We start from the raw sequence: 12,158 nt of genomic DNA, 5'->3' as shown, positions 1-12,158 counted from the left end.
CACTGATTACTGTGTAAATGTGACTGGCAGGGAAGGAGTTAACACAAGGGGGTGCTGCAGGGGTTAATATGTTCCCTATGGGAGTGATTCTAACTGTGGGGGGAGGGGACTTACAAAGGGAGGAGACCGATCGGTGTTCTTCTGTACTGGAAACACACCATCGGTCTCCTCTTCTCTGACAGCACGTGGATCTGTGTGTTTACATCAGTGTTTCTCAAATCCAGTCCTCAGGCCCCCCCAACAGGTCATGTTTTCAGGATTTCCCTCAGATGAAACAGCTGTGGTAATTGCTAAGGCAGTGAAACTGATCAAATCACCTGTAAAAAATAATGGAAAACCTGAAAACATGACCTGTTGGGGGGGCCTGAGGACTGGATTTGAGAAACACTGGTTTACATACACAGATCCACGGGCCGCTATGTCCGCCGGCCAATCGCGGGTGCCCGGCGGACATAGCGGCCACCGGGCACACGCACCGGGTCCCGAGCGATGCCGCGGGTGCGAGCGCTCCGGCGTGCACATGCCCCCTAGACGGCCGGGAATTAGAGGACATCATATGACGCCCACCCAGGATGGGAGATCCCATCTGTGAGTGTCGTATGTCTATGGGCCGGGGCTGAAGTGGTTAATAGTACCTCTGCTTTTGTGCTTAGGACTATGCATACCAAAAAAGACACCACAAAAAACTAAAGGTTTCAGGCGTTAGGAATTCCAGTCTCACACTTTCATCCTCGCCTGAAATAACAATTATGGCCAGCCCGGGTGAGCCATTGGAACAAATTGATGGTGCAGCTGCTTCTCACATCTCGGCCCCTGTATACATGACTGAAGATTATATATAAGTGCAGCGCTAATTAATGAAAAATAAAAAAGATTTTAGTGAAAAATCTCTAACAATTGGCATAAAGCCGAAATGATTCCTACTAAAACACTCAGAATAATATTAAATACAAAAAACAAAAACGAAACTAAAAGTAATAGTGTAAAAACTCTTAGAGAAAAAAACAAAAGCAGTCCCAAAAAAATTATCAAAATCAGTGACGGTGTGTGTAAATTAGACAGCGTGCTCACTGAAATAATACAAACCAGTGCATTAATTAAATCACATGCTATTGAGTGAACATAAAGTGCAGTTGATGCTCCATACAATTAATTATATAAACAGTGTATTAATCAGTTCCCAAATTAATACATGAAACAGTCCATAAAGTGCAAATGCTGCTCCAAACAGGTTGACAGTGAAAAGATCCCAGATCCAAGGTGAATCACACCAAAGTGAGTATCAAAGCCTCTTACCAGCTGCAGATGACTACCCTAAGGGTCCGTTCACACAGGGGCAACTCAGATCCGACTTCAGGTCGCCCCTAGTCGCCTCAGGTCGGACAACATTTAAAAAGCAATGTAAGTGAATGAGAGCCGTCTTAATGCACACTACTGAAGTCGCTCCGACTTCAGAAAAGGTTCCTGTACTACTTCAATCCGACTTGTAGGTGACCGGTACCCATTGATTTCAATGGAGGTCGCCTCCAAGTCGGATCTCCGTCTATACGGAGGCGACTCTGACAGAATTATCAGCTCTCAAAAGGGAACTCCACGCCAAATGTATTTAAAAAAAAATTGGCGTGGGTTCCCCCTCCGAGAACATACCAGGCTCTTGGGTCTAGTATGGATTTTAAGGGGAACCCCCTATGCCTAGAAAACGGCGTGGGGGTCCCCCCAAGATCCATACCAGACCCATACCAGACCCTTATCCGAGCACGCTACCCGGCCGGCCAGGAAAGGGGGTGGGGACGAGCAAGCGCCCTCCCCCCCCCCCCCCCCCCTGAGCCGTACCAGGCCGCGCGCCCTCAACGTGGGGGGGTGCCTTGGGGTGAGGGGGCTGCGCTGCCCCCCCACCCCAAAGCACCTTGTCCCCATGTTGATGAGGACAAGGGCCTCTTCCTGACAACCCTGGCCGTTGGTTGTCGGGGTCTGCGGGCAGGGGGCTTATCGGAATCCGGGAGCCCCCTTTAATAAGGGGGCCCCCAGATCCCGGCCCCCACCCTATGTGAATGAGTATGGGGTACAACGTACCCCTACCCATTCACCTGTGGAAAAAAAAGTACAAAAAAACACAACACGGTTAAAATAGTTTATTGCACAGCTCCGGGGGTCTTCCGTCTTCGGGGGTCTTCTCGCCAGACTCCTCCGCTATCTTCTGCTAGCTCTTTTACTAGCGGAGGAGCCCAGCATTCTTCTTCGCCGCTGCTCTCTTCTTCCGATTTCGGGAGTCTTGTCCCCCTCTTCGGTTCTTCGGTCACAAGTTCTGAGGCGGTTTGGAGGTAGTGACTCCCAGATTGAGGAGCACTCTGTTTTTTTTTTTTTTTTTTTTTTTTTTATAGGTAAAAAAATTCTTGGTTATTCCCACACACTTTTTTTTATTTTTTTTGTCGGTAAAGTTTTTTTATACTAGTTCCCACATGTCATTGTGGGTGAAGTTTTTATGCTGTTTTCCCACCTCTCGTTTTGGCACTGCTTGGGGACGTCCTGATGGTCTAAGAAAGGAGCTGTGTCAGTCGGTGAATGTAAGAGAAAATATGATTTTTTGTACTCACCGTAAAATCCGTTTCTCTGTAATTCATTGACTGACACAGCACCCGCCCCTCCTATTGTTTTTACGTTATACTGCTTGTCGAGGTACTGAGGCTGCAGTAGCGGGCTGAGGGGTTGTTACCTAAGGGACCACTTTTTGGGCAGAACTAGATAGTTCTAGTTTTATTATAAAATTTTTAACATGTTCTGCCTAGTCCTCTCCTGAAGGTGACGTAACAACCGATGGTCTAAGAAAGGAGCTGTGTCAGTCGGAGAACTTAAAACCTTCACAGCCTTTGCATGCATTTCCTGTCCATGCATTACTAGAACAGCTTATTTATGTTGATTGGGATCACCCGGATAAGCATTTTCTTGCAAAGAGATTTTCAGTTCTCTATCCCATGGAGGAGAAATTCACCAAAGAATGGAAGGTGCCAGCAGTTCATGCTGCGATTTGCAGTGTGAATAAAAGTCTAACTTGCCCAGTAGACAATGCACAAATGCTTAAGGATCCAACAGATAAAAATATTAAAATCTGCTTTTTCCTTGGCAGGTGCCGTTATTCAGCCTGCAGTCACTGCAATAGGTATCTGTCCATCCCTAAAGGAACAATTTAGATAGGCCCTTAAAGAGGTTCCTGCCCGACAAGACTGGGAATTGGCTAAACTACCAAAAGCATTATGCTTTGCCATAGATATCGTTAAAGAGTCTATTCAACAGGCGTCCTGCCTTGCGCTTAGGCCCCTTTCACACGGACGGATAGAATGGTGCTTTTAGCTGCGGATTTTCTAGTTTTCTACCGCAGCTAAAAGCACACAATGCTTTCCTATGGCCTTATTCACACACAGCGTAAAAAAAAATTGAATTGAATGCGTCCAGGTGCGATGTAGCGCAGCTATATGCACATAACTGCAGGTAATCAGTCTTTTGTGTCAACTGCAGATAGCAGCGTGAGAAGGGATTCAAGGGACCAAAAAAATAAATTAGAAAAAGGGTTGCTATGGGAACAACTATATTAGATAACTGTAGCTGAACGCAACTGCACATAAACGCACATAAACGCAGGTAATTGCACTGTACAAATGAAGCTGATCGCTGTGCCTGGAGTCTTGAATTTCACAGAAAAAAATAAACATGCTAAACTGCGGCAGAACAGCCATCCGTGTGAAAGGGGCATTATGCTCCGTACATATGCATAGAATCCTGTGGTTAAAAAATTGGTCAGTCGAAGCACGATGTAAAAAGCTCCTGACTAGTTTCCCTTTTCATGGGGATTGGCTATTTGGGGATGATTTGGTCAAATACATCCAAACAATTTCTAATGGGAAAAAGTACTCTTGCCAGTCAAAAGTAAGTATAAACGCCCTTTATTTAAACTGGCTCTTTCTCCTGCTTCTGTCTCTAGGCAGTGGCGACAGCCTCTGCCTTCAGACTCTAGAGGAAAACCTCAGGGTCAGGCCCAGGCTCAAAAGAAGTCCTAGGGCCGGATATCTGCAAGCAAAGCAGAATACTAAAGCCTCATCATGAAGAGACGCCCCCCCCCCTCCTGAAGTTTTCAGAAGTCTGGCAAGAGAAAATTCAGCACAGATGGGTCATCTCCATGGTAACTCTGGGGTACAAGCTGGAGTTTCGGGACTTTCCACCGTCTCGTTTCCTGAGGTCAAACATTCCCAAAGATCCAGAGAAAAGGCAATCCCTGTTTCGGGCACTAGACCGATTAATGGCTCGGGGTGATCATGCAGATCCCCACGGAAGAGCAAAGTTTGGGGTTTTATTAGTCCAAAAACCGAATGGAGATGTCTGACCAATTCTAGATCTAAAAAATCGAAATCCGTTCCTGAAGATCGGCTCCTTTTGCATGGAGACGATCAGGTCAGTAGTTTCTATCCTACTAGGAGAAGAACTTCTGGACTCTATCGACATCAGGGATGCATATCTGCATGTTCCTATAATTCCCGCTCACCAAAGGTTTCTGCGGTTTGAGGTAGAACAGCAGCTTTTCCAGGTTGTAGCCTTGCCCTTCGGGCTAGCTACAGAACCCTGGGTGTTTTACAAAAGTCCTGGCCCCACCTCTAGCCAGGTTAAGGGCACAGGGCATAACAGTCTTGGTGTACTTAGATCTATTACTAATAGACCAGTCTCGTGGCTCGTTTAGAGCAAAGCGTGCGCTTTACAACCAGTTACCTGGAAAGTTTGGGTTGGATTCTCCACCTAGAGAAATCTTCCTTAAAATCGATAAAAAGGCTGGAGTACTTGGGTCTGATCATAGACACAGCCCAAAAAAGGTGTTCATGCCTCAGGCAAAGATCAACTCCATAAGAGAGCTGGTGCGGATGGTCAGGTCAAAAGGCGATCCCTCCTTCAAGAGATTGCTAGGAAAGATGGTGGCTTCATTCTAAGCGATTCTCTATGCTCTGTTCCAGGTTATGGGATTGTCCTGTCAAGATCCAATCTGACAATGCCACAGCTGTGGCCTATATCGATCACCAAGGGGGCACCAAGAGTCTCTCAGCGCAGAAAGGTGAACCATATTCTAACTTGGGCAGAAAGGAATGTTCCATGCCTATCGGCAGTCTTCATTCCAGGAATAGAGAATTGGCAGGCGGACTACTTGAGTCACCAGCAGTTATTCCCAGGGGAATGATCTCTCTCCCCCCCCCCCCCCCCCGATATTTGGCAAAGATGGGGTACACCAGACCTAGATCTTCTAGCATCCAGATTCAACATGAAATTAGTCAACTTCGTGTCCGTGACCAGGGATCTACTTGCATGTGGAAGAGATGCGTTGGTGACCCCGTGGAATCAGTTCTCGCTGATCTGTGCATTTCCCCCTATTCAGTTGCTGCCTGGACTACTTTGCGGGATCAAGCTGGAAAGAAAGCTGGTAATTCTGCTAGCACCAGCATGGCCCAGAAGGTCATGGCATGCAGAACCATGGTCCCTCCCACTACAGCCAGACCTACACTCACAGGGGCCGATATTCCATCCTACCTTACGGTCTCTAAATATAACTCCCTGGCTATTGAAATCCACATTCTGAAGAAACGTGGGCTTTCTGGGTCAGTTATCTCTACCCAGATTAATGCAAGGAAGCCAGCTTCCACAATTAGATATTTATTATAGGTTCTGGACTGCTTATTTTTCCTGGTGTGAATCCAAGGGTTGGCACCCTTGGAGATATATCATAGGCAGAATTCTTGCCTTTCTACAATTAGGGGTAGAGATGAAGTTGGCCTTGAGTACTGTTAAAGGCCAAGTCTCCGCTTTATCTGTCTTATTTCAAAGACATTCTTTAGTGCAGGGTTTTATGCAAGGGGCGATGCATCTTAATCCGCCAGTCAAACCTTCTTGAACCCTTGGGACTTGAACTTAGTTTTGTCCATGTTACAAAAACATTTGAACCGATACAGCATATTATTCCCTTAGTCCTTCTGACAAGGAAGCTGGTGTTCTTGGTTGCTATATCTTCAGCAAGGAGGGTTTTGGCTCTTGTAAAGAGCCATATTTGATTATTCATGAGGACAGCATGGTGTTACTCCTTCGTCCAGACTTTTTGCCAAAAGTATTCTCAGGTTTTCACCTGAACCAAGATATTGTCCTGCCATTGTTTTTTCCAAAACCATGTTCCAGGGAAGAGAAGTCACTACATTGTCTTGATGTGGTGAGAGCAGTGAAAATCTATTTAAAGACAACTGCTCAGATTAGAAAGACTGATGTCTTATTTATTCTGCCAGAGGGTCCTAAGAAAGGACAGGCAGCGTCGAAATCCACTGTCGCTAAGTGGATTCGGCAAGTTATAATTCAGACTTATTATTTAAGGAGTAAGATTCCCCCTTTTTCAAGTCAAAGCACACTCTACCAAGGCGGTTAGTGCTTCTTGGGCGGTACGTCACCAGGCCTCCATGGCTCAAACCTGTAAGGCCGCAACTTGGTCTTCACTGCATACATTCACCAAGTTTTATCAAGTGGCTGTAAGGAGGTATGAGGATATCGCCTTTGGGCGCAGTGTGCTGCAGGCAGCAGTATAGGTCCTCAAGTCTGGGGGTACCCTGCGCTCTGTGTGTCCCTCCCCTCAATAGCATTGCTATGGGATGTCCCATTAAGTTACTAACTTGGGCTTTGTGTCCCATGATGTACGATAAAGAAAATAGGGTTTTTTATAACCGCTTACCTGTAAAACCCTTTTTTTGGAGTACATCATGGGACAAAGAGGTCCCTCTCCTCTTTTTTGGGTTTAATTTATTAACTTAGGCTCTGTGTCCCATGATGTACTCAAAGAAAAGGCTTTTACAGGTAAGCTGTTATTAAAATCCTATTATCCTCTACCTGAAAGATCTGCTCTGTTAGAGCAAGGAAGCGAGAGATGTGATTGAGCCGGGAGATGGCGAGGGAGTGTAGATGAGTGAAGGTAGGCTATCACCTTGAATGGGTAAAGTTACAGTGACTCTCTGAATATGTGAGATGGTTTATTAAATAACAAAATTTCCTTTTAGTCAACAAAATCCGTGTTCTGCTTTAAATGGTTTTGCAGTGCATGCTCATTTTTATTCGTTGTCTGCTTCTTATGCCATGTACACACGACCGGACTTTCCGGCAGACTAGGTCCAACGGTCTTCACGACGGACTTTCGGCAGACTTCCAACAGACTTTCCGAAGGAACGGACTTGGCCACATACAATCACACCAAAGTCCGATGGATTCAAACGTGATGACGTATGACCGGACTAGAATAAGGAAGTTCATAGCCAGTAGCCAGTAGCTGCCCTAGCGTCGTTTTTCGTCCGTCGGACTAGCATACAGACGAACAGATTTTTCGACCGGACTAGAGTCCATCGGAGAGATTTGAAACATGTTCTAAATTTAAAGTCTGTCTGATTTTTCGACAGCAAAGGTCGGATGAAGGCCACACATGATCGAATTGTCCGGATTCATTCTGTCGGACCTTTGCTGTCAAAGTCCGGCCGTGTGTACACGGCATAAGAATAACCTTGTGTCAAGAGTATGAGTCGAAAGGCCAAAGATGAGTCATTGCTTCTCCCTTACTATTTTTAGTCACACAAATTATGATGTGTGTGGATACATATTAGAGAAATGATATGTAAAATACATAACATGAACACCTAGTTTGTCAAAAAATGCACTTTATTATATGAGTACGGTATTTAAAAGTAAGTGTCAAAAGCAAAATAATATAATTCTTAAAGATGCCCAAGGTACAGAGTGGCATGGTAACCAGCATTTAAAAAAAAAAATAACATATAGCTAATTTGTTCTGAACTTTTATGGGGTCTCTCTAATTGATGTAAAAAAAAAGTCGGTGTCAGTTACGCCATGCATTTACCATTTCCCCATTTTGTCAAGTCATCCAAAGTCCACACAGGTCCCAAGAGGCATTGACTGTTTTATCCTATCGCAATATGAAGTAATTAAAAACCACTTGGACACTTAGATTATTGGTGTAGTGCTGCTATTAAAGCCAGCTGGCAATGCTGATCAGATTATTCTGACAACTGGGAAAGCTCCCTGCTGTCAAAAGCCAATAGCTTAAACCAGGAGGATTCCCCCATTCACACTGAGTGTGTGGATGGGGGACTCAAGTAATTTTTATTTTATATTTTTGTTAAAGTTACTGGTTTAATTAAAAAATAAAAAATAAAAAAGACTCCTATGGGCTTCCTAAGTTTGCATTCTTTGGTGGAGGAATTTATCATTCTCCTTTCCCAGGGACAAGATTAAAGGAAAATGGAGTGCATGGTAAAACACCCTTTAATCAATCGAATATAAATAAAATGTGCTTACAGAGATGCAACTTGAATAAGCAAAGCATATTGACAAGGAAACTCGACTCCATCAAATGTTCACTTACAGTACAGATGCAGACATTTTTTTTTTCCTTTTTTAAAATGCTGGTGAAATAAGGGATATTGTGTGGTAGTGAAGGGCTGTAAAGTTTACTGAACAAACCAGGGGTGATAAAATGCCAGTAGTACTTCAGAGTGGCTTATATGAAATGAGGACCAAGTTGGTAACCTGAGAATAAAGTACCTTCATTGGAGGTACATTTTATTGATTAAAGGATATTTTGGGTGTTTTACCTGCGGCATGCTCTTTTTTGCTTTATTCTTACTCCCAGTTATATTTGGATATACGTTACACAGAGCCTTCAAGGATGAGCAAGCCTGATGTAGAGGTTAGCCACGTCACACTTGAAAATTCTGTCCTTACCCAGTGATTTATGCTTTGCCATACTGCTTTCAACTTTAGTTGATAGCTGCACAGAGGGCTTTGTAATTGTGTTTAATGCCCATCTCATTAGGTCAATGAATGTTTCTCTCACAGATCCTTAGTGAGTAAACGCCTTTTTTTTTTATATAGACGTGGCTGTGCTAAAACGAACTAGTAAAAACATTATTGTACTAAAATATTTCATTTTTTTCATTTTAATTTTGGCTCAGCGTGGCCACAGATAGGCAGAGGTCTCCCTTATTTGCCAATACCTGTCACTAATAGGGGTTAGCTTGTGTTTTCGGACACGGGTCCAAACCCCCCAGTTATCCCACCAGGAAGCTGTCAAAGTGGACAGCCAGTCATACACAACAGAGGCATGCCCTGCCCTGCAGCCACACACATGCAAAGGGCATGTATATGTGCAGCTGCACGACAGGGGATGCCTCCACCGCCTATGAGTGACCGTTTCATGGCAGAAAGCTCAGGGACCTTCAGGACAAGTGTCTGAACACACCTGAGTTCATCCCTGGTTCCTATACTTCTTGTTACTTGACTGATGAGACGAAAGAAGGATCAGCTCAGTTGCATAGAGAATATCTCATAAATTGTACATAACAAGGAAAACCGTTCAAGTTGGGGTTGAATTTGGGCTGTTTATGTTGAATCTCCGTTTGTGGTGCTTTGTTTTTTGTTTCATATAGTTCCTCAAACACTATTAAGTATTTCTTCCTATTTCCACTCTTTGCAGGTTTTCACTTGAGCGCTACGGTGGTACCGCCACAAATGCTGCCTCCAAAAGGGGCCTACAACGTAGCCGTGATGTTTGACCGCTGCCGAATTACATCTTGCAGTTGTACCTGTGGAGCTGGAGCCAAGTGGTGTTCCCATGTCGTTGCCCTCTGCCTCTTTCGAATTCACAATGTTCGTAACCTGCAGTAAGGGGGAGGCTTGAATACAACTTCCACTACGTTCTACCGTTTGCACCCTTGCCCCCATAGTACCATCAAAAAAGGAAAACCTGTATCCCTACATTCTGTGATTGCACTTATGTAGTCACCTCTGAATCAATCACACACATGGTAGATTTGCACCCAACTAGAATTTTTGGATCTTGAAAGAGAATATAGACTTGTGAACTGGTAACTAGCAAAGGCACCCTAATATCTTTGTGCAATGTGATTAGGCAAGGTTGAGTGAGCAAATTTTCTCTTGTAGAATATTTTTGAGCAAAATAAAATGCATAGGTGCAGGGACTGCTAGCAAGTAAACCTGTAGCTTTGCAGTAAAGTTTACCAACTATAGAAGTAAACTGTTCCAAAAGATTAGTAAACTGGTCATTTTTGTATTTCTTTTGGTTTTATTAAAGAAGGCATATCTTTTTATCCCAGACCTTTTAAAATGTGAGCGTTTTCCTTTGCGTTTACCAGATTTTTAAAACTGTTATATAATTAGAGGATTCCTTTTAATAAATTGTTTTTTGGTGAGATTTTTATTTTCCCTCTACTTAAAGCAGAAGGGGAAAAATGGCAACAGGTAGGGCTTTTTCTAAATAAAACAAATACACACCTGTGCTACAAAATAAGTAAATACATAAGTGGACCCAGGCTGCTGTCACAAAGTGCCGAAGTATTCTGAAAGCTAAAATTGTAAAATCCGCACGGAGTGCACTTTGTCACGAACAATTGAAGTGAATATGCAAACCTTACCATATATAAAAACAGTCCAGAATTAATAGTAGTGCATAGAAGTCCAATACAGTAATGTGCTTGTGTGATTTGCAAAATTTGTGAGTTGTGTTAAAATTCATTCAATGGGGGAGCACCTAAATACACACCTGCGCTACAAAGGAATTAAATAAATAGACCCCAGAAGCACTCTGAAGGCTGAAATAGTAAAAACCCTACAGAGGGTGCAGTGCTGCATCACCAACAGGTAAACTCAGTGTGCAAAGCAAACAAGTCCAATGCTGACAATAGTGCTTAAAAGTACAATACAGTAAAGTGCTCATTGCTTGTGTTATTCCCAAATGCGAAATCTGTGACTTGTATCAAAATGTATCCAGTGAAATGGTGGTGTCCCGAAAAGTGCTGCCCAGGTGCACTCCAGGTGCCCCCAAACTTCTCCTGCAATCACCAGACACTATTGAGTCCTTGTTTTGTCAAGTGAGTCAAATCAAGCGTTTATAACACCCAGTGAACCACTTGGGTGTTTTGCATATACCACATAAAAAGCAAAATGACCAATGCCAAGGAGAGAAGAGAGTACGTTCTAAAGTGAAGTAATGTTCGTTAAACAAAAAGGAATAAAAGCCAATGCACCTACATCGATGTACATATACAGTAGATTGCCTATATCGGAATGCATCACGGTATCTGAGAGCAGAAATTACGTCACAAGAAGAGCATTGGCTTTTATTCAGTAAACTATTTCTTATTTTTTGGTAAAATAAAATTTTAAATCTTTTCAAACAAAAACATTTACCCAACAGCTAGTTTTAAAAAATCTGTACACTAACTGCAGCGCATGCACAGTACAGTGTACAGACTGCAAGGACAGGACAATGTACAGTAGCTGGGTGCTGTAAACACGTCACTTCTGTACTCCACGGCACTGGGGTAACATCATCAGTGCCTGTCCAATAGGATAATCAAGAATGCAATGGACCCAGAAGAAGAGGAAAGACATGGCAGTAGTGGGGATGGAGAGGATGTGGAGAGCTTGGACCTCACAAAGTTTGGAGGAAAGCACACCCAAAAATAACTGTCATAATGTGCAAATATGCTCACACTTGCACTATATGGCAAATCAAGGCTGTTCCCACCATGCCTTACTTCCGCTGTTAAGTGTATAGTATGGCACTTGTATATACCTCACAATAGATCAGTCTTGTTTTTTAGGTTGTTTTTATATGGTTACATATAATGACAAATGATCTGAAATATCCATGTAATTTTTCTATTCCACACAGGCGTCAGCTGTCTGTTTACGAGCCCCAGTTTCAGAATCCTTATCTCGGCTGCAGAGAGATCAGCTCCAAAAGTTTGCCCAGTATCTGATCAGTGAGCTGCCACAACAAGTGAGTATACAGTCCTATGTAGATATTGCATGCATTTTTCTCATTCAGTATTCTGCAACCTTTTTAGGGAACTGGGTCATTAGGGGTTGTACATCAAATTGACATCAGTTTGAGACACTGAGATCATTCAGAATTCATTGACAGGTGCATGTAACCCACAGTTCACGCCCTTCAAGTGGGTTTTGCATTCCCATACATTAGTAGCAGAATACAAAAACTACTTGAAGCAAAAAAGCCATTACCACAGGCTTATAGTAACATGTTTTAGGAATAAAGGTGCAGC

The 12,158-nt window shown here is 43.4% G+C and overlaps 1 protein-coding gene across 2 annotated transcripts in view; it reads left to right on the top strand.

Moving 5' to 3' along the window:
* The window catches only part of ZSWIM8 (zinc finger SWIM-type containing 8), a gene marked incomplete in the record, with an annotated part of 160,939 nt that overhangs the window by 48,913 nt on the left and 99,868 nt on the right, over window positions 1-12,158 (top strand). For both annotated transcript variants that reach the window (XM_077454531.1, XM_077454532.1), the window contains 2 exon segments: window positions 9,548-9,720; window positions 11,768-11,875. In XM_077454531.1, coding sequence (XP_077310657.1) covers window positions 9,548-9,720; window positions 11,768-11,875 — 281 coding nt within the window.

Source organism: Lithobates pipiens, unplaced genomic scaffold, assembly GCF_037356315.1.
Source record: "Lithobates pipiens isolate NorthernLeopardFrog02 unplaced genomic scaffold, aLitPip1_a1.2 Scaffold_25, whole genome shotgun sequence".
Lineage (NCBI taxonomy): Eukaryota > Metazoa > Chordata > Amphibia > Anura > Ranidae > Lithobates > Lithobates pipiens.
This window is presented reverse-complemented; position numbering and strand designations above follow the sequence as displayed.